Below are 22,600 nucleotides of genomic sequence, written 5' to 3'. Positions count from 1 at the left end.
GACACATGACTTATGGGACTCTGTGGCCTCTTTATTTGCATTCTAACTTTCTCCCTTGGTCTTACCATTCTTTTGTTTTTATTATCCTTGACCTGATTTGTGAAAAGTCATATACTCTTCTCTATTTTTATCCAATTATATGCAGTCTTATAAAATACTTCAAATATTTTGTAGAATAAAGAATGGTTTAAATGTGTGAATGAACAATGATTAGCTTCTTTCAAATGATCAGATTCATACTAGAGAAAGTTTCTTGGAGAGCCCACAAATGGACCTCTGGGCTTCCTGCTGGCCCTGGTTGTGAGGAAGAGCTAACTGTTTCTATTCCTCTGGCCTGTTTATCTGCAGAACCATTCAGCGCCTCCGTCTGGGTCATGATGTTTGTGATGCTGCTCATTGTCTCCGCCATAGCTGTTTTTGTCTTTGAATATTTCAGTCCTGTTGGATACAACAGAAACTTAGCCAAAGGGAAAGGTGAGAACGCCTTCAAAGCATGCTCCAAAGCTGATGCTATTTAATTTCAATGAGGATTACAGATTCAGAACACATTATCCTATATTGCCTTGCTATCCCATCATGTGAATGGTGCTGGGTCATTGATACTACTTGTAATTCTGTACAAGTGTGGGATATTTACTTGCACTGAAAAAAATGATAAAACAATGAAACATTTTAATCTTCTTACAATGTGGAGTCAATAGTTGTTAGGTGAAAACTACTGGTATTCAATCTGTTGAGAAAGCAGATTTGAAGTTTTTCTGGCAATTAACTCTAAAAATCTGTGTCAAAAGAAATGTTAAAATCTAGTGAGTCTCAACTTCAATCTATGCAAAGAAAATGGCTTTATAGAATCTAGTTTAAGAACACTTTCCAAACTACTGAATCATTGCATGTGTTTGACAATAAATATAATTATAAAATGGTATTTTTCCCCAGAGTTATATTTTGCTCTTGACAGTGCCTGACCCTAAGTGCATTGTACTTGACAAAGTGGCAATCAGTAGACAGAGAATTGAATTGGGAGGCATTCATTGGCTATAACTCACTAAAAGGCTGCCACACAAGCCAGTATTAATGTCGTAAACATAAACACATTACATCATTTTGAGTGAATTTTCCTCAATGCATAACACTTCTAAGTGGATGGTATCAGAAGGGTGCCAGGACCGAATTTCTTCCCTGAAAAATGACTTGAGATGGTGGAAGGAAGCAGATCCTCAAGTTACTGTCATTAAAAAACCAGGCACTCTACAGTTTGCCACATATTCTTTTCACTTGGAAGGTTCAATTTTGGAAACAGCCAACAGGCCATGGGAATCTATTAGGAACTTAGTTTTATTGAAATCCTCCCACTTCTTCTTAACCATTGAAGAGTGGGGATTACTAATAAACCATTGTCAATTGACCAAACATAGTAAAAATGCCATAAATCATCATGTTCTGTTTAAATGGGAGAATAGCCAGCCTTCACAAAAAGGGTAATGCAACTCACCAGTGAGGAGCTTTCCAACAGAGTGGAAGGACAAAAAATTATCCAAAGGCCATCATGTGCAATCATTTCTCCTTTGGCTGAAGTACACACTAGAAGACGATGGTGAAGAAAGGAATCCAGCATGCAAACTCCCTACCCCTTCTGTTACCTGAAGGCTTTTTTGTTTCCTGCTCCTCTGCCTGTGGAAACTTTCAGAGAATGACAGCTACTCTGTTTTTTGTGCAAAATGGTTTTCAGTTCCATTTCACTGCACTTTATGGGGAAAACTGTATGGCCCAGTAACAGTACCCGTGAATCAGGAATTCCCAAGTGTCTTGGACAGATTCCTTGCAACTGCCTGTTTCTGATTCGCAAATAGCTGTCACTTCTGATCAATATGCATCCCTAATAAATTAAGTAGTTCATGAAGTTATCTGGGTTGACTCTAATTATTTTTTCCTAAGAGTTCTCAGCCTCTTGGGAGTAAGCCCAGAAGATCATAAAACTAGGCAAAGAGACACAGGAGAGCTTGGGATGGAGAAGAATAGAATTAATTGCCTTCTCTTTAATATGTTGTATATGGACATTATAAGTATTGCTGTAGCCTGAGTTTGGCCTCCAATGTGCGGAAAGCTTGCTTCTCCTAGGCTCCCTGCCCAGAGCTTCATAACTTCCATCAATCTGAATTCACTTCTGCGCCTTATTTATTGCCCACTCTGCTTGCATGGCCAACTGAAGTCAGAGTAGATAATTTTTTCATATCTTCATTTACTTAAATGACATAAAAATTAACCTTCTGTTAAAGGAAGACCTTTTTTCCCACGAAAGGAGGGCATAAATTGATTTTTTTTTCCCTTGTGCAAAACAAACTTGAAAGCCCTACCATGTGTGTTTTACAGCCTGCATATTCCCCAGTCCAATACATTTTGCCATATTGTTCTGCCTGTTTAGTTAAGTCTGTTGCAAGGAACATTTAAAATCTTGAACGGAACACATAGCTGTTGCAAGGATCCACTGAGGGAGAAAAAGTGCTGGGCTATCACCGTTCATTTTCCATGACCCTGCAACCAAACGTCTTCCATCTGTGAAGTGTTGGAGGAATTAAGCTCTATTGCTCCGTTCCTTAATGTCTCCATTTGGAGAGGGTTTTCGTTTGGTTTAATCCCTATATTGTGCACACTTGACATCTGAGTTTGAACAGGAGCAATTGCTAGGGACATTCAGATTAGAATATCAAACATCAGTCTTCTGAATTGCATGGTTCTTATACGATGGCACACACATCCGGTGAATGCTGAAGCAGCCCCCACGCACACATTTTTGCAAGGCTCTCTTTGCATTTACTAAGGAGATTGATTGGAAATCAAATCCAAATTTAAAACAGGTCATAACACTACTTCTCATTCAAACCCACATTTTGCATCACCATTTCTCTTCCTCTCTTTCTCTCTCTCTTTTTTTTTTTTTTAAGAAACATGGCAAAAATCCAGCCAGATAGAAATGTGGGAAGAATGTTAATTTTTAAGGAAAAAAGGACTTGTTGTGGCTGTGGTTCTGGGGCAATGATGGGACACAACAATGATGTAATTCCGTCTTCTGGCGACCTTCAGTGTTGCTGGTGGCCACCGCATAGTTATCAAACACACACCGCATAGTGTTTTGAGAAAGCGCCAAGACTGTCCTTTCTGTTGTTTGCAGCACCCCATGGGCCTTCTTTTACGATTGGAAAAGCTATATGGCTCCTTTGGGGCCTGGTGTTCAACAACTCTGTGCCTGTCCAGAATCCTAAGGGGACCACCAGCAAGATCATGGTGTCTGTGTGGGCCTTCTTTGCCGTCATATTCCTGGCCAGCTACACGGCCAATCTGGCTGCTTTCATGATCCAGGAGGAATTTGTGGACCAAGTGACTGGCCTCAGTGACAAAAAGGTAAGGTCACCTTGCTTTCCTCTCTGCCTGAGGGGTTGATCTTACGTGCTTTCCCCTCAGAAGGGAGCAATTCAGGCTCCTGTCATCCAAACCCATCAACTCGAAAGCACAAAGGGGTTTTTTCCCTCTTATCTTCAATTGGCATATTTCTAAAAAATTTGGGAACAGAACCGTAAACTTAGCTCTCCTAGGTCTAAGAGATTTCAGATCAATTTGGATGCATAGTTTCCCCAAGTGGTCATTTCTCATATTTATATGTTCTTGCCGATGATGCTTACTGAGGCTCTGTGACTCTGTGAAGGGCGTGATATAGCTTAGGCTGGAGCTCACCCTTTGAAGGAGGGTGTGATGTTGAGGAAGATCCACTAGCCTGGATGAGGAGAAACTTGGGGTGAAGTGGGGTGCTCTAGACTGTACGTACCTTCTGGTTCTGTGACTTTGGATGAATCTCTTCTATACTCCATGCGTTGGATTCCTCATCTATGGCATGAAAATAAAGTCACCTTCAAGCCCTATGCAGAGACAAAACTGACAGCTTCTTTTTACTGTGTAGCCAATGAGCAACACCATCGGCACTTCTGACTCTCCTGAAATTTCTCCAAGGGACACAAAGGGGGCAGAGAGGCTTTTCATTTCCCACTGGTTCCTTTTACTCAGACACATCTCTAATCCTCCCTCGTGGGGCTGTGCTTCCCACATCAGTAAGACGGGAGCAATAGCACCTGCTCTTTCATTCTCTGCTGAAATGTAATGAGGGTTGCGGCGTGTGAGTGGCTATTCAGAAACGCACATGGAGGAAGAAAAGAGGTAAACTGGGTGCATCCTTCTATTGAAATTCTAGGTTTGGGAAACAAATCCTGACTTGCTAAGCTCAGCAGTGTGGGGATTGCAGCACTGCAACGATTTTCTGTCTCATGTGTGTGGATAATTTGTCTCTCTTTATAAAATCCCGCTATCCTGTCGTGTTGACGTAAGTCTACATATATCCTTTGGCATTCATCAACAAACTGCTGAATGGAAAATCAGCCTGTGAAAAGCCTTAACAGCTTATCCATGGCATACACTGTGGTGAAAGAGGTGCAGAGAGCCTGTCATCAGAGCGATGATGAGGGTTGGGGTGAGTCACCTTCACAAGAGCGCCATCACTCTTGGGAGGGGTTGGCCTCTCTCTGATGGCTTCCTACTGTAACTCGAGTCAATGGCACTCTACTTACCATAGCTGCAAAGCCCACCCCCACATGTTCCCTCCCTGTCACTCACTAAGGCCCCCTCTCTGTTCCTGAAACACTCCAAGTTTATGTCCACCACAGTGCCCTGCCCTCTGCCAGGAATGTTCTTCCCCCATTATTCTCATGGCTGTCTCATCCTTGACTTTCAGGTCTTTAGGAAAATATGACCTCTTGGGTGAGGTCTTCCTGGCCACTGTAGTGAACTTGGCAGCCCGAGCTTGTCTCCCGTGAAACTTAAATTCTAGTAGGAAGAAATAAACAGTGTGGAAGTAAACGTAAATGGATAAGAAAATTCCAGGCAGGAATGAGTGTTATAAAGGAGATAAAACTGATGAGATTAAAATTGACTTGCGGGAAGTGTTATCAGGGGAGTGCTTACGGTAGAGTTATCTGACACACAGTAGGTGCTCCGTGCATACTTGTTGGTTGAATGAGAGATGCCTGCTGTGTTGGACTCTGTAGGCACCTCACCTGGGTCTCCTGGGATCTCTTTCCCAGCTCTGTGTGCCCAGCCCACCTTTGCTGACACAGGCTTATACCAGGGATCTTCAGAGGATGGTTACCTTGGGGCACTGGAGCAGTAAATGCCTGGAAATTTAAGTTCCCTCAATCCTTTCAGTAGCCTGTAAGTGTGAGAGAACAGAAGCCCAGCTGCTCTGTGGCTTCTACTCGGGACAAACTCAGAGGTGCAATCTACTCTCCAAAGCTCCCACAGGATCAGGCTGAGACTTTATCTAAAATCACAGCCTTGGTTGGCTTCCCTCCCTTCTCCAACCTCCTTTCTCCACTTTCTTCCTGGTTCCTCCTGGAGTCTTTCCTTAATATATCATGAACACCCCATTCCTTGGTGCAGGGTCGGCTTCTGGCTGACCCCCACCTGGAGCATATGGCATCTGTGAGACAGCACATAAAGCTGTGCACTTAAGGGTCGAGGAAAATTGGGACCTGTTTCCTCTCTGCCACCTACGAGCTGTGTGATGCCTTTACAGTCATGTAACTTCCCTGTGCCTCCTTATTCCTCTCTGTCAATTTGGGCATCATAGCTGTAGTGAGGATGAAAGGAGACTGCAAACACGAATCTACCTTGTAGCCTATAGAATCCTCTGCAGACACAAAGCATTGTTACGCGACTCCATCACATCATCATATCAGCAAAAGTACAATTCCTAGAAGAAGAGACTGGAGGTGCAGGGGAGCAGTGGGGAGCCGTGTCCTGGAGGAGGGGTTCTTCAAGAACCTCTTTGGCAGCATATTTTGCTTTTTGTTGCTATTTACAAAGGCAAAGGAAAAAAATCCCTTGCTACATAGCTTTGGGTCTGAATAACATAACTGCTTGTGAGAAAACTAATTAGAACCACTAATAATTAGACTGACCTTCTCTGGCTTGGAAACACCTAACAACAGATACCATATCCTCATGAAACACAGCTCAGTTTCCATGCTCAGAGCAGTAGCAGTAAGCAGATAGCTCTTTTAATTAAATGTTTGATACAATTAGATAAACAGTGAAATTCTTGGCATAAATAAGCTAAATGCTCCCAAATGATTAATAGCAGATACATCAAGAAAGTCTGCAAGATAAAAATCTATATTGAATCAATTTAATAATGTACACAAGTTTTTTTTCTTTCTTTTTCTTATTGTGAATACCTGTGTAACAACTCAGAATTACAATACTTTTAAGCCACTTGCAATGTGAGTGTTTGCTGTGAAAAGGCACCTTTGGAGCCCATAGTGTGCTCATAGGAGCTTGGGTTTAAATTATAAGTAGGTGAATTCCTGGGTAGATGCTCCCCTGGGAATTATTAGAGGAAAGTTGGAATGGTGGTGGGGACTCTTTCCAAAATGTTGGGAATCATTATGGTAGAGAAAGTCCACCTCTGGGAAGCAGAGCAATGTCATATTTGGGGTCAGATGGACCTGTGTTCAAATCCTGACCTTGCCATGTAATGGTTGTGTGGGCTTCAGGGTGTCAGTATCCCCAAGGCTTAATTTCCTAATAAGGGAGGGGGTATTAATACCATTCTGGCAAGGTTGATATGAGGATTAGAAATAATCCTCACACTGTGCCTGGCACACCATAGATAATCCTAATCCTATTATAAGTGTTATTTCCTCCTTCCACCCTCCTCCCCCTCCCCTTCCTCTCCACTCCCCCCTCCACTCACCCCCTCTTTCTCTTCATCTCCCACCTCCTCCTCATTAACATCATCACTGCCTGACTCCAATCCTTCCTCACTTCTGGGGTCTGAAGTGTAATTGCACTGAGTTGGCCTTTTGTGACAGCAATGGGGGGAGGTGGGGGAAATTCTCTTGGTAGAAGAGCCCAGGAACATGTTTTCATGGAGCTGAACTGTCTCTGGGCACTGTGGTTGTACTGCTGGCTGGTCCTGGTCCACCAGACTTATTGGTGGAATGGAGGCCTCTGAGCCTCTTCCCCGTCTTAAGGGCCATGCCTGTTTGCTGCTGCCGTCAGGAAGCACGTGGAGCTCACCAGCCAGAGAAGACCAGACTGGAAATAGGGGCTGTGGTTGCCATTGTCCCTTATTTACAGCCACAGAAGGCAGTTATATATTTTTAATAAATGTGTGGTTTGGGGTTTGTAAGAGGAACTAAGAAATGGTTAATTGCTGCATTTTTCCTAAAAAATTTATTTCCTAGACCTGCATCTCTACTTCCTCCAACATAAAGTCCTTGCCATGTCTAATTCAGTCGGATGACTCTCAGACCTGTCCACATAGGGAATGGAAAACAAATTTAGAATCTAATCTTCTAATCCTCTGTTCTCCAAATTGGAGGGACACTAGCTCTATTATTTGGGTAAAGTCACGCTGGGTAACAGTAGGTGATGAGGTGATGTGTATCAAGCGTTAGGGGATGTCAGGTGTCTTTCAAGCACTCTATAATTAATTGCAAAAGCAATCTCCAACTTACAGATAGAGAAACTGAGGCTCAGAGAGCTAAAGCAGCCGCCCCAAATGGCTCAGTCCCTGAGTGGCAGATGAGAAGCTGAACCCTCGAAGCCCAGGGCCAGGGGGAGCCAGTTAACGTGAACAGTGAGGGCAACCTTGAGAGAGGGAAGCCGTGAGGAGTTCCGCTGACTATGTGATTATATTGCCCTGTAGTCTTGCTGACTGTGGACACCTCTGCATCTCCCTTTCCTTTGCTAAAGCCCACATTTGTTTCTTTCTGCTTGCACGGGGAACTCTCTGAGAGAAAGTTGCCCTAGAAATCACTCCTGTAAGAAACACGGAATGTGTCCTTGATGCTCAGCCCTGGGATTCAAGAGATAAGCCATCCTGGCCCCTGTTTTTCACACTGTAGGTCGTGATTCTTTCGTGAGCCATGAAATTAATTTAAGGATTATGACTATTAAAAAAATAGAACATAATGGATGACATCAGGATATATCTTATGTAGAAAGGATACTGTGAAGAAGTGTGCATACGTGTGTGTGTGTGTGTGTGTCTACTGGGTGGAGATGGAAAATGTACTGTGAGTCATGCTTTAAGAAGTTTGATAGCATTTAGTTTAGGGGGAAAGGTTCCTGGATCTTGGTGCTGGGCTGAATTTTGTGTGGGTGAGGCACCATCCAGGCCAGAGAAGTATGGAAATTCATCACTGAGGCTGAATATCTGTATCGCTGTGCAAACCAGAGGCAAGGAAGAAACGGAATCGAAAAGAGCCATGTAGCTCCTCGGCGACAGACGGGGAGTGAAGTGGAAGGCGTTTAGTGAAATAGGCCATCTCTGGGTCCTCTGGAGAATGGGAGTGGCTGCTACAACTAGATTTATGGACCGCACTGTTACCTCTGTCCCCCAGAGCAGGCAGCTGCCTAGCAAACGAGCCTGAGCTCGTGCCTCCTCCTCTTTGGTTGATGAGTTGAGGCTCTGCTCGCCAGTGTGAGTGTAAAGAGCATTTTACTGTTCATGCATACACACAATCACACACACGCACTCACACTCATCACAACTAAGGCACCCAGCAGGAGAATCTCACTTGGACAATGTATGGCCATTTCCCCCAAATCTGGTTGCGGCTGCTTATTAGGTGGCAGCGTGCCTAATTTAGGGGAAACGGTTTTCAACTGGAAATTTTAATTAACAGTGAAATGAAGTGTGAGTCTGGAAAAAAGAATGTTTCTGGTTGGTCTGACTCTTGGGTAAACTTGCACAATTTCTCCGGCAGTTCTCAGTTCTGGGAAGACAGGCTGGCCTGGAAGTCTGAGAGACCTCTGGATTCTAGCCCTGGTTCTGCCATGGATTTTCTCTCTCTGGGTCGCAAAGCCCTCACTTCTAAAAGAAGAGGGGTCACTAGCAATGGTCTCTGAGGAACGATGGAGTTCAAACCTTAGCCTGTGGTCAGGCATATCTAGGTTTGAATTCCGTGCCACTACCTGCAAGTAGTGTAATCTTAAATAGGTCACACAACCTCTCTTAGCCTCAGTTTCCTCATCTGTAAAATGGAGCCTCTAAGATTAGCTACCTCACAGGGTTGTTGTGAGGATTAAATGAGCCAACATTTGTAAAGCTCTTGGCATAGTGCTGGCTCCAAGCAAGTCCTCAAAAACTGTTAGACATTATTATCATTACTTTCTGGTTCTAGAATTTCATATTTCATATGGAAATGTGGCCCCGGTTACTTTTTTTGCCAATGATAATAGTAAAAATGAAAAGAAGTAATAATTTTATTTTTGAGTGCTTACTCTGTTCCAGGCACTATTCTGATTACTTGAAAAACATTATAATTTTAGATCTTCCCATTGATCCTACAAGGGACATAGTGTTACTGCACAAAGGGCATGATCTGCTCACCGCAAGAGAAGAGCCAATTGTCAAGAGGCAAGATGGTGGCAGAGGAAGGGCATTTTATTAAGTAATAAGCTAGCAAATGGGAAGATGGTAGACCAGCATCCTAAAATAGCATCTTAAGAGGGGCACAGAATCTTGAAGCAGTTATATAGGCCAATAGGTTATAGGGGAGGGGATTAGGAATGTTGACCCTCTGGTGTCACAGACTGGGAGTTGCCACACCAGACCTTTCAATTGTCCTGGCTGTCAGCATAGAATCTCTCTCTGAGGGTCATCACATTCCTAGGAAACTCAAAAGAACAAAGTTATCATCTTATCACAGCTGGGAGGGGCCAGGTATATCTCATGGAGGGTGCATATCCAGTTAATCAGAGGCCATTCAAAATTACAATATGGTTTCTTTTCCACAATATGGCTTCCCTTATGTCAACCTTGTGTTGAGCTAGTATCAGTAGTGACACGTTTCCCACTGTACAGATGGAAAATAAATGGAAGCAGTGTGAAGTGAAGTGACTTATCTAAGGTCCCACGGTGATAGACTTGATTTTGTAATTTGTAAATCTGAGCTCACACCTGTAACCATTGCCTTGTGCTTTCTGTAGATGTTAACTGTGTTTCTGGGACTCAGACTCAGTTCTCTTGACTCCTAATCTGGTTGGGTTGCCCCAAACACTGAGGTTGTGAACAGACAGTATCAGGTAATCAGGGAAGACTAATGAAGACTGGACAACGAGCCTTTATGGAGGCTTGAGAGCCATACAAGACATGGGTATCCCTATTGGGAAGCTATTAGTTAGTAGGGATTTCGGCTCCACAAACATTCATGGAGCATGGCATTATGCCTGGGATATGTGAAGCCCCCAATAAGTAGTGCATGCATGCATGTATGAATGAATGAGTGTGGAGAATGAGTGAATGGCAACATATAGTCATTGTAGGGGAGGAAAAATAATTTTCCCTCTACCCTTCTAGGTTCTTGGCTAAGACTCCTCCGTAATAAAAGACAGATTGACAGGAGGAAAACAGAAGTCTAATAACGTGTATACCTCCTGTATACATGGGAGCGACTCAGGAAAACTGAGTAACTCTCTGAAATGGCCCAAGCCACCGTCTTAAATACCATCTTCACCTAAAGACAAAAGAAGATGTTGGGAGCTGGTGGGGGTGAGGGGTGTGCAGTTATGGGGGGTGACCAGGAAAAGCACAGTAAACAAGGATATGGTTGTTATGTAGATTTAAGTCATTGCCTTCTCCGTTGTTGAGAGTTTCTAGAGATTTGGTCAGCTTCTTCCAGGTACAGAGAGGAAGACTCCCTTACAAATGGATGTTTCCCTGATATCCATAAATTTCTCTTACAAAGGGTTAACTTCTACTTGGTTTTCAGAGCTTCTCCTGTGTTTGCTGTTTCTTAAAAATAACCAGCCTAAAATAACCCTAATTCCAAAGAGGCATATTTTGGGGTGGCAAATTCTGCTCCCCTTCATCATTTTCTGAGTGAAGTGAAGGTGACTGTAAATGGAGGTCAGAGAAGGGAGTGATTGGTGGGGATCACAGAAAATTTCATTATAAGGTGGATAAATGAACTGAACTAAAGTGATGCCTTAATTCCAGCTCAGTTGGGATTTCCTGAGCGCTGCCTGTATGCCTACCACTAGGTTCATCTCTATAAAGGTGCTGAGAAATTTAATCCAACAAATATCTGTTTCGCACCCAACCAGGCCCTGGGGAGGAGTACGGAACTAGACAGGCACTGTTTCCAACCTCCTGGAGCTCACAGACCAGTGGAAGATGTGATGAAGTAGAAAGGAAACACAAAGACGTCTTTTTGCCATCTTGTGCTAATGCATGCATACGTTTAACTCCTGACACAAGACAGAACCATGGCTGACTTCTTCTTCTCCATCTCTTCCTCCTCCTCCTTCTTCTTCCTCTCTCTCTCTGTCTCCAGTTTCAGAGACCTCATGACTACTCCCCACCTTTTCGATTTGGCACGGTGCCCAACGGCAGTACGGAGAGAAACATTCGGAATAACTACCCCTACATGCATCAGTACATGACCAAATTTAATCAGAAGGGAGTGGAAGACGCCTTGGTCAGCCTGAAAACAGGGTAAGGATGGTGGTTTCTTTTTCTTTGCAGGACTGCCAGCTGATAAACCTTACAGAAAGTGACTCTCTGCGTGCTTATCTGCCCCCACTGTTCTGTTTTCTGGAGAGCGGCTACAGTCAAGATGGCCCCCAGTCAGGGCTGCTTTTGTTAATCTGATGAGCATCACGGGCTTCCTCCTGAGTCGTGTTAAGGAAAAGCAAATCCAGGACACTTTGAAATGCAAACAGAAGGGTTTCTTAAACTGGTAAAGAAGTTGGTCCAACTCCATGGGATGTTTTAGCCAAATAGAAAGATCTAAGGAGATGGAGAGTTTATTTAAAGTGGTGAAAACAAAGTGGTATAGATTTTTATCTGATTTTAGGTAGGAGTCCGGGGGTGTAGCTTTCTGTGAAAATTAATAGCATAACTGATGAAGGAGAAAGGCAATGTGGAGAGAAAAGTAATGAGAACTCCATCTCTGTAAAGATGCAACTAAGGCTCCTGTCCACCTGCTGGCATCGCGTAGTGTGGCCTGCATGAAATCCCAGAAGCTGTAAAGAAAAGACAGCGCAGTGGGTAGGAGTGTAGGCTATGGAGCTAGAGGTGCTTCCCCTCTCCCTGCTGTCATTTGTTACATGACCCTGTGTTACTGCACACAGGGCATGGTCTGCCCGCTGCAAGGCAAAAGCCAAGTGTCAAGAGGCAAGATGGTGGCTGAGAAAGGGCATTTATTAAGCCATAAGCTAGCAAATCAGAAGATGGGGGACTAGTGTCCTAAAGAACCATCTTAAGGTGGCACAGAATCTTGAAGCAGTTATATAGCCCAGTGGGTTATAGGGGAGGGGGATAGGAAAGTTGACCCTCCTGTGTTACAGACTGGGAATCGCCAAACCAGATCTTTCAGTTGTCATTGATGATGGCTATCAGCATAGACTCTCTGCCTGGGGGTCATCACATTCCTAAGGAACTCAAAAGAACTCACAGCTGGGAAGTACATACACAAGCAGGGGTCATAAAATCTACAGAGCAGGTTTATCTCCTGAAGGGTGCATACCCCAGCTGGGTTAGTCAGAGGTCATTCAAAGTTACAATATGGCTTCTTTTTTACAATATGGCTTCCCTTATGTCAACCTTGTGTTGAGCTGTTATCACCTAGACAGTTATTTAATTGCTCACAGCCTTATATGTAAAATGGCAAGAATAATAGGACCTAATTCATAGGGGTTTTGTGAGGATTAAGAGAGCAAATTTCCTAGAAAGCATTTTGGACAGTGCCTGGCACACAGGACCAAATTGCTAGTGTTGTTACTTGGTGTAAACATTCAATTCTACGTCGTGAACTCTTCGAAGTCAGGGATGTGTGAAATGCATTTTTGAAAGGGTTCTGTTACAAATGATTCTTTTTTAAATGAAGGAGTTGTTTAATGAGGAAAGTTTGGCTTATCCAGGAAATTAACTTACGTGGACCATCTCAGTGGTCGGGGATTCCTGACTCGTGAAATGTGATTTCAGGGCATTCTCCTTGCAGCTTAATCTACAGCCTTTTCCTTGTGGCTGCTCTGCAGGCCCATTGCGAAGGCCTTGCTGCTTCTATGTGTTTGGTGGGGCAGAGGGGGCCCCTTCTAATCCATCAAGCCTGGATGTCTGCATAATTTCCCAGAAGCTCCGGCTAGCAGCATTTTGTCCTTCCAGTCTCTTTGGAATCTCTTTGGTATCTCACCAGGCGCTAGAACAACATTACTTACAAGTTGAAACCATTACTTATCAAAACTCATTCACACACTGCTCATTCTGGCTTGGAATGATTTTTCAAAACTTTTTATTAGATAGAGCATAACAAAAATGCAGAAAAGTACAAATATGAAGTATACCGCTTGATGACTTTGTACAAACTGACCATCCAGGTCAATTAACAAGACGTCACCAATCTCCAGAAACCACCCCCCGCCACCACACCCTCTTCCAATCACTGTCTTCTGCCAACCGTCCTCACTGCTAAACCGTAGATCCTTTTGGCCTGTTATTCTAACACATACATAAAATCATACTGTATGTTTTCTTTTTTGTCATCTTTTGGCTCAAGATTCTGTTGGTGAGATTGTTGCATGTCATTCCAGCTCTTTCATTCCCATTGTGGTATAGAATTTCATTGTGGGAAGATACCATGAATTCAGTCATCTCTTCTAATCTCAATGAATATTTGGGTAGCCTCCCATGTGGGGCTATTATGAGTGTTGCTTCTACGGGCATTCTTGAACATGGCTTGTTGTGAATACATTTTTCTTGGTTTATACCTAAGGCTGGAATTGCTAAGCTATAGAATGTGTGTATGTATGTATGTTCCATTTTAGTAGATACCAGAAAATTTTGATGACTTTCCAGCTTAGCCATGGAAATGGGGTTTTGTTTGTTCGTTTCCACTGTGGTCTTTTCATCAACACGTACTATTGCGTTGGATAGACCGTGAGTGCAAATGCGGATGACAATGGTTAGAAGCGGTGGTTGAAGCCTGGCTGGCGCCCTCTTCATCCATCAGTCACCCAGAGCACAAAATGGGCTGTTTCTTTCTTTTTCAATTTTTTTTTAATGTGAACAAAAAGGAGTAGAGAAATGAAAACCATCCCTGGCCATAAACTGTACAAATTGTTTTCTGGAAGCCATATAATAATCATAACATCCATCTTAGCAAACTTGGGCAGATGGTGTGTTTGCTCTCCACTCAATCTCCCATGTGGGGGATGCTTCACAATGTTCCTTTGAACTCAGAAACTAGAGCTAAAGGGGCATGAGTCTTTTTTTTTAAAGAAATACCTCCATACACCCTTAGGGGTGAGGGCATGGAAATGCTCATTCCTGGAGATTCCATTTCACTGGGGTTAATGTTGGGGGAAACTCCTTACATGTTTAACAGCTCCCCGGTTAATTATTTAAATTCATTAAATTTTGAATAGATAATACATTTACATGATTCAAAAATCAAAAAGTATCATATAAAAAGATAAACAGTGAAGAACCTTGCTTCCACACTGTTCCTCATCTGCCTAGTAATCCCCCCACAGTAACCACATTTACTAGCTTTGTGTGTATCCTTCCAGATCTTTCTTGATCAATGCATAAACAGCTACAAAGTTATTTTGTACAGATTCATAGTCGTTCCTTGTGTGAATGTACCATACAGTATTTAGTCAGTCCCCTATTGATGGATATTGAGGTTGCTTTCAATCTTTTCCTGTTGCAAATAATACTGCAATGAATATCCTTGTGTATGTGTGTCACAACCAATGTAAAATGGATTTAGTGAAATGCTGAGTCAAAGACTACAGATGATGGTAATTTTGACAGACATTGACAAATTTCCTTCCAAAGGAAATTCACTTTTACCCCATCAATGTATGACAATGCCTCTCTCCCCAAAATCCATGCCAACACAGTATGTCATCAATCTTCTAAAATTTTAAGATAATAGATAAAACATGTGCTGCAGTATATTTTAATTTGCACCTTTCTTATCATCAGTAAACGTTTACTGTATTTTCATACATAATTAAAAGCCCTCTGCAATTCCTTTTTTGAAAATGTTGTTATTTTTTCTGTTGGCTTGTTGGTCTTTTTCTTAATTTATGTATCAGAGAAATGAGCCCTTTATTTCTGGTGTGATTACAAATGTTCTTCCCAGTTTTCTGTTAGCTTTTGAGCTTAAGGATGATATTTTTTTCATGCAGATTTTTATTTTTTGTAGTCAAATCTATCAATCTTTTTTTATGGCTTCTGGATTTTGAGTCATAATTCAAAAGTCCCTCTGCACTCTGAGATTACAAAATAATTTTGTCTTGTTTTCTTCTGTTTTGGTTGCATTTTTAATACTTGGAAGTTTTCTTGGTGTATTGTATGAAATATGATTCTAACTCGTCAGGTGATTATGAGAAACAAAATTTGAGAACCGTCGCTACAGAACTGCGCCAAGACCTGACAAACTCTTTCTGTTGATCATGTCTGCTCATCATCCCACTACGAGATTTCTGTCTTTCAAGTGTCTACTTCACCACATTTAGTAGTCTTTTTCTTCCCTCTTACATCTCATTTCTTTGTTTAATTTTTCATTATGAAATATATTATTTTAAAATATGAAATGTATTATAAAATAATTTTACAAGAGTCAATATCATGAGGGAATTCTCATATTGTTTAAGCAATAATAATAATAAAATGAAATTCTGTATACCCACCACCCAGCTTTAAAAAACAGTCATTCTCCTCCTTCACCATGTACATCATCTCTAGAAGTTTCTTTTTCTCAGCAAGGTAGAGGGAGGTGTCCCATCTGCTCCTGAATTGTTAAACCTCAGGGCATTCCCTATATGACCCCTGATGCCCTAAAATCCAGCCAGCCCTGACTTAGAAAACCCAGAGCAGGTAGTTCAGCTGCTGGGTTCCACCTCTCCCCGCCACAATTCTCAGTAGCATCTGTTGCTTCATGAAGACGTGTGCATATGCACCAGGGTTGGTGAAATGGGGAGCTTTCTTTAGGGGTTATAATTTCCTGAGAGAGCCGGGAACACAAGAGGGGGTTTTGGATTATGGTCAAATGATAGTCCCAACTTGGTCTGAGTCTAGGCTCTATCATTAGCTAGCTGTGGCCTTGGACAAGTCATGTCACCTCTCTGAGCCTCAGTTTCCCCATCTAAAAAGTGAAAGGGCTTTAATCTCTGAAGTAGTTCTAAGATTCTTTTATTTGTATTGAACACTTGAACACTTATTTAGAAGTATCCAAAATACAGAATCCAGACAAGCCACATATATAAATGGCTGTCAGTTTTGCAGAAAGGATTTAGAATAATTCTCCAAAGCTGGGCATCTCCACGCCTGGCCAGTGGGCCAGCTGCGCCTGAATCACATGGTTGCTTATTAAAATGCAAGTTTCTGGGCCCAACACAGGACCTCGTCTCTAGTGATGGAGCCTGTGAATCTGCATTTAACAAGCATCCTCCTACTCCAGGTGATTTTGATCCATGCTAAAGTTTGAGAACTACTGTTCTGAAGGAGTCTGATAAACACATTTTATTGAGACGCCATATAAAGAGTAGACCAACCAAACGCTTATCTTTGGGATCCATAATTGCTTTAAGAAGAGCTAGGCAGAGAGAAACTTGAAACTAAGTTAAGTTTCATTGTTTATTGAAATTTATAATAAATGGAGATAAACCATTCCAGAAATTGTCAAGTAAATCAATGAGAAAATAGGATCTGACATGCAAACATGGACAGAGATAGAATTTTTCAGGAATAGATCCGTTGTGATATGTGGGGCTCTCCTGAACCGATGGTGGATGAGCAGTTTGTGACCCCAGGTTTCTAGATCGATGTTTCTCTAATTGTAGCCTGAGTCTGAATTGGTAGGGGTGCTAATGAAAATGTGGATTCCTGAGCCTCCCTGAGCCAACAGAATCAGAATATCTGGGGGCATGGGCCTGGAGATCTGCATGCTTTAACAAGCTCTTCAGGTGATTCTGATGCACACCAGTCAAACGTTGAGAATATCTGCTGTAGAGGAGGAAACTGAAGCTGAAATGAGTGGAGATGGGTTTAGACTTACAAATGCTCAGTCATCAAAAGCCAATGTTCTCCAAGCAGTTTTGGCAAGTGGGCAAACTGCAAGCATAGCGTTTATGCCAGATTTAAATTCAACGATCAACATCCCTGGGACTCCAACGAGCCTAATATTTCAAGACAGTGGGACGGTTTGTGTTTTTTTTATTTTAACCGATTTTCATGTACAATTATGTGTATAAAAATTTATGAAAAAGTCCCAATTTCCTTAAGAAACATCAATGTTTAGCCATCAGGTCCCCCCAGTCCCCTATCTGATTTCATTTCCAACCCAGCGACGTCAGGAAACAGACAAGCGTCTTTTGGCTTCCTTTACATTGAGTAGTTGAAGAGAAGAATTGGAAGGGAGGGTTGACTTTTGACCAACAAGCATTTTTCTGCACAGCTCAGATTGTCCTCAATGATGTGTCTGTAAAAATAAAGGAGAGCGTGGTCATTTCAACCTGCAAGTGTCAGAGCTGTCTTCACAGTAAAGGTGAGCGTTGAACCCCTAGTCCAGCACACAGGTTCTTAAAGCCTGCGGGGTTCAGGAATCCACGTTTTATTAGCACTTGTAGGTGGTCCGTGGGCTTTGAGAGGTTAACTAGTTGAATACTGAGAGATGGTGTTCTGTCTGGCCTGGACAGAACAAGGAAGAGGAAGGGCATTTCAGGAGGAGGACACAGAATGAGTGGAGGCATGGAGGAAGGTTTAGGCATGTTAAGTTGGAAGTGCCTTTGGGACAATATCATCATATTCCCATAGCATCTCTGCATTTATTGAGACCTAACAATTTGTGAGACGCAGCCCTGAGCATAATCTCATTTAATCCTCACAAGACTCCTATGAGCTGGGGACCATTATTCTCCTCTTTAAGAGATGAAGAACCTGAAGGTCCAAGAGGTTAACTAATTACCCAACAGGCTATTTAACTAAGTGACTACATTGTAGAATTATTAAATGTGGGAGTTAGACTTGCCTCCTCACTTGGCAACACCGGCTAGGCAGTTGGATGGGTGAGGTTAGAGCTCAGGGGAGAATTGGAGACTGAAGTTATATATTATATATATTCACGTATATGCATATTTAATATTGTGCATAATATATACTTATTAATTGACAATCTGAGAGTTGATAAGATCACAGCATGCTCATTTCCATCCTCAAAAGAAACTGGTCCAGGGATGTTGAAATTGTCAAGGCAAAGGTAGACCAGGAAGGTATAAGGATCCTCATTGATGTTTAGTTGCTTTGCAGAGCAAGTTCTTCCAAAGATGCCATCTGAGCAGGTTTTATTAGCTATATTTTATCAGTCAAGCAGAATCAAACTCAGAGGGTTCATTTTCAGCTGCTGAGTTGGAAAGCAGGCATGGAGACCAGAGTTCAGTGAGCTGTTCTCCTAAATGGGATAACGTCATATCCACAGAAAATCAGATCGACAATGACCTGGTTTCTGAGATCCACCCCCACACTGCAAATAAAGCTCAAATGTAATTGCTACCACATCATAGAGTTAGGGATTTTTCCTTAATAAAAACTCAGGAAAGCACAGACGTCTTTTTTTGTACTTGGAATTATTTCTGTTAAACTCCATTAAAACAATGTTAAAGCATTTTCAAGGCCACACATAAAGTGTTGAAAATAGAAAAACTGGGGGGAAAATTGGATAAAGTGGGGTCTCAATACTGTAAACTCAGAGATGGAAAGAGAAGGAGAGAGAGAGGAAGAAAGGAGGCCACAATGAAATATATCAAAATGTTGTCAGAAATATAGCTAGGTGATTAGGATTATGGTCTCTACACCCTTTTATATTTAACAGATTTTCTGCAACAAAAGTATTACTTATAACAATCAGAAAAAAATTTCTTCTGAGCATAATGCTTCATTTCTTCCTGCATTTCTGGTGTTTTTGCACATGTTTATACAATTTACACATGTTGAATTGGTGTATATGCAAATCCGTGTTTTGCTTTTCTTGTTAAATGTATACTGTTTTGTTGGACATTTTTCACATTTAGTGACTAGGTGATATATCAATGAGCTAAAGGAACATCAATTAATTTAACTTTTACTGCTCTGCATTTTCATCATATCTTGACTGCCGGAAGAAGGGCCTACAAGAAACAGTTATTTTGGAAAGCTTGGCATATTGTTATTGCAGACCAATTGGTTCAGATGGTCCTACATCATCTCGCAGGCTTCTGTACCATGAACAGCATTGTTCTTCATCACTTTAAGGCATGCTTGTATCTTGTGGACAACTCAATTCCTGAAACGACTCATAGTTTTCTTTTTGCTTGGACTTCTATATTATTCCGAGCTTAATTTATGATCCTCTGTCAGCAATTGTGGAGAGCTTACAGCCCGAGTAGCTGCTTCCTGACTTTGCCTAAGGGCTTAGTTACTATTCCACCTCTGAATTCACTTAACTCAAATTGCTTTGTCCATATGTTCTCACCTTATTCTATTGCAGTTTGAATAAACTACCTGAATTGTTTAGGCAACTAAGGGAGGCATTTCTAAATAACGTATAACATTTATTAGGAGCTTACCTATGTGCCGGGTACTGTTTTTAATGTCTTGCCTGCATTATCTTATTTAAGCCTCATAACAACCTTAGGAGACAGTGACTATCGTGATTTCCATCAACAATCGAGGAAATAGGCACAGAGAGATTAAGTAGCTTGTCCGGGGTCACACTTGCTCTGGAGCCCACGCTTTGAGTCACAACTTAAAATAATAAATATGAACGTTCTCATAACATTGTACAATTAGCTTGTTTCTAAGTGCCCACTATTATATAAAACCCAGAACCAATTTTGTTCATACTTTAAAATGTCTCCTTTTCCTTTGAAAGCCTTACTGCTGCTTTAAAAAGGGGCAATATTTCTCCTTCCCTTGAGATGGGGGAAAGAAAGGAATTCACAGGGGAAAACGCATGAAAAAAGGATGTGTTCCTTATATTGGGACACGTAATTAGGCGATTCCTCCTGTGGAGACAGAAGAAGCAGGAGCTCCTGGCAGATTCCACCTCCTCAGGGATCACCTCTTACTGATTGCTGAACTCACATGAGGACTTCACATATGCGATCTCTTTTCATCCTAATTCAACTCTGCCAAAAGGTGTTCTCTCCATTTTACAGAAGAGGAAACTGAGGCTCAGGGAGCAGAAGCAACTTGTGCAAAGGTTAAGTGAGTGGCAGAGCCGGCATTCAGACTCAACCCAACATCCCTTTCTTCCCATGATGTGCTGACTCTCTGCTTGTCCTGACAAGCGAACGGTTCTGGGAAGGGATGGATCTCTGTTATGAGGTAGTGGGGCCTAGAACCAGGCCAGCTAATACTCTTATCCATCAGCAGCTCAGATTTGGAAAATCTCAGCAGTGTTCTTCCCGTCTCTCCCCTGTGGAAATGTTCCCATGGACCCAGGTGCTGGAACGGTGAGGGTGTTAAGGCATAAGCCCTGTGAGTCTTCTTGCCAATGTCTTGCTCCAGAAGCGATGGGGAGGAGTGAGTTTTCCTGGTGCCGGGCTAGCCCAGCCACAGGAGGCCTCTGGCACAAGTTGGGTGATACCATTCACACCCCATGCTAATTGCTTGGGGCCAGCCCTTAACAGCTGCTTCTGCCCTGGCAAGTCAGGCCTCCTTCCATTGGGATAGATGCAGGTGGAGGGGTGATGGGAAGTCAGGTACCGCACCTCAGGTTTCCCCACTGTAGCAGTTTCCTCCGGCTGCATAACAAATGACCACAAACTTGGGGGCTCAAAACAACAGAAATTTATTCTCTCACAGCTCTGGAGGTCAGAAGTCCGAAATCAACACATCAGCAGGGTTACCCTCCCTCTGAAGGCTCTAGGGGAGGATCCCTCCTGCCTCTTCCAGCTTCTGGTGGCTCCAGGCAGTCCTTGGCTTGTGGCCACATCACTCCAGTGTCTGCCTCCATCTCCATATGGGCTTCTCCCCTGTTTGTCTCCTCTTCTTCTAAGGGATTCTTCTTCTAAGTCATTGGATTTAAGGCCCACCTAAATCCAGGAAGATTTCATCTTGAGATCCTTAACTAATTATGTCTGCAAACACCCAATTTCCAAATAAGGTCACATTCTGGGTTCTGGGTGGATATGAATTTTATGGGTGACACTATTCAACCCGCTACACTCACCTAGGTTACAGTGTGCTTTCCCCAACACCATCTTCTACAGGTATCCAATGTCAGCACTACTGGAGAGGGCTGTCCTCCAGTGTCTAGGGGCCAGGGGAGAGGCCTCACGGCTCAGTGCTCCATCTGAATATGTGCTTCAGGGCATGACACTGTATTCCACCCTGATGCTCAGTGCACATGCATGCAATACGGGTTCTTCGTGTGAACCTCCACCATCAGGGGATGTGATTATTATCCTGGCTGGTTTCCTGTGCCTTCTCCATCCCTGCCTCCTAATCTCTGTTTAGTCCCAGGAGCCGGTATAAGCACTTTACCTATAATTCCTCATTTAAACTTCACAGCCACCCCATGTGGTTGGCATGTCCGTCATCTCCATTGTATACACAGAGAAACAGTCGTGCAGAGAGGTTAAGTGACCTGCTTAGGAAAGTGCTGGTAAGCTTCAGAGCTAGGATTTGAACTGGCTCTAGCATCTATGCCCTTAACCACTATGCTGTATTGCTCCTCATCAAAAAAATATATTACCATGGTAAAAGATCAAAAATGCAGATAAATAAACATCCCCTTGACTGTGTCCCAATCCCAAAACCCCACCAGGTAAGCACTGTTATTTGTTTGGTATACGTGCCATTTCTCCTGGGCATTGTTATATGCTGTTGCATATATTTATATGTCCACACAAAATTACAAAATTTCATTTTGTGGGATGCTATCAAACTATGCAGTGTGTCACAGTTTGGTTTTCAATTAATAATATGTTTTGAAGAGCTTTCCGTATCTGTAGGTGTCTTTTGCCTTCATTCTCTTTGACTGCTGGAAACAATTCCACGGTATGCATACATCACAGTTTATTAACCATTTCCCTCAAGGGGGATATTAGTCATGTGGCTATGTTAAAAAGCCTTGATGAGTCACTCTGTGCGTTTCTGCAAGTAGTTCTTAGGAGTGATAGCTAGAAGTAGAATATCTGGGTCGAAGTATTCATACTTTCTTGAAAACTTTAGTCTTATTCAGCCAATTGATTGATTGACATTTCTTTTCTGAGTGGCTCTTGGTGCAGAACGTGGATTTTGAAGTGAGAGATACCTAGCTTCACATCCTGGCTCTGATAATTACTAGCCGTGTGACCTTTGGCAAATTAAATAACCTCTCTGAGCTTATTTCCCTCATCCTTAAAATCCTGTCTCCTGCAATTCTTTTGAGAATTAAATGAATTGACTTAGGGAAAGTACCCCACACTGGATCTGACACATAATAGGGTTTTATCCAGTGTTGATTCTTTTCCCATTCTCTCTTTCATTTTCATATGTTTTCTGGCCTTTGAGAGT

The 22,600-nt window shown here is 42.4% G+C and overlaps 1 protein-coding gene across 1 annotated transcript in view; it reads left to right on the top strand.

The window, feature by feature from the left end:
* The window catches only part of GRIN2A (glutamate ionotropic receptor NMDA type subunit 2A), a 150,156-nt gene that overhangs the window by 86,433 nt on the left and 41,123 nt on the right, over nt 1-22,600 (top strand). Inside the window, exons 6-8 of the mRNA XM_087417806.1 lie at nt 349-474; nt 3,170-3,399; nt 11,388-11,548. Of these exons, the coding sequence (XP_087273932.1) occupies nt 349-474; nt 3,170-3,399; nt 11,388-11,548 (517 nt within the window). The remainder of the gene's footprint in view (nt 1-348; nt 475-3,169; nt 3,400-11,387; nt 11,549-22,600) is intronic.

The sequence above is a fragment of the Ceratotherium simum genome, chromosome 26, assembly GCF_057802395.1.
Source record: "Ceratotherium simum simum isolate JZ-2026a chromosome 26, ASM5780239v1, whole genome shotgun sequence".
Classification (NCBI taxonomy): Eukaryota; Metazoa; Chordata; class Mammalia; order Perissodactyla; family Rhinocerotidae; genus Ceratotherium; species Ceratotherium simum.
The sequence above is the reverse complement of the archived record's forward strand: the minus strand, read 5'-3'. Positions and strand labels throughout refer to the sequence as shown.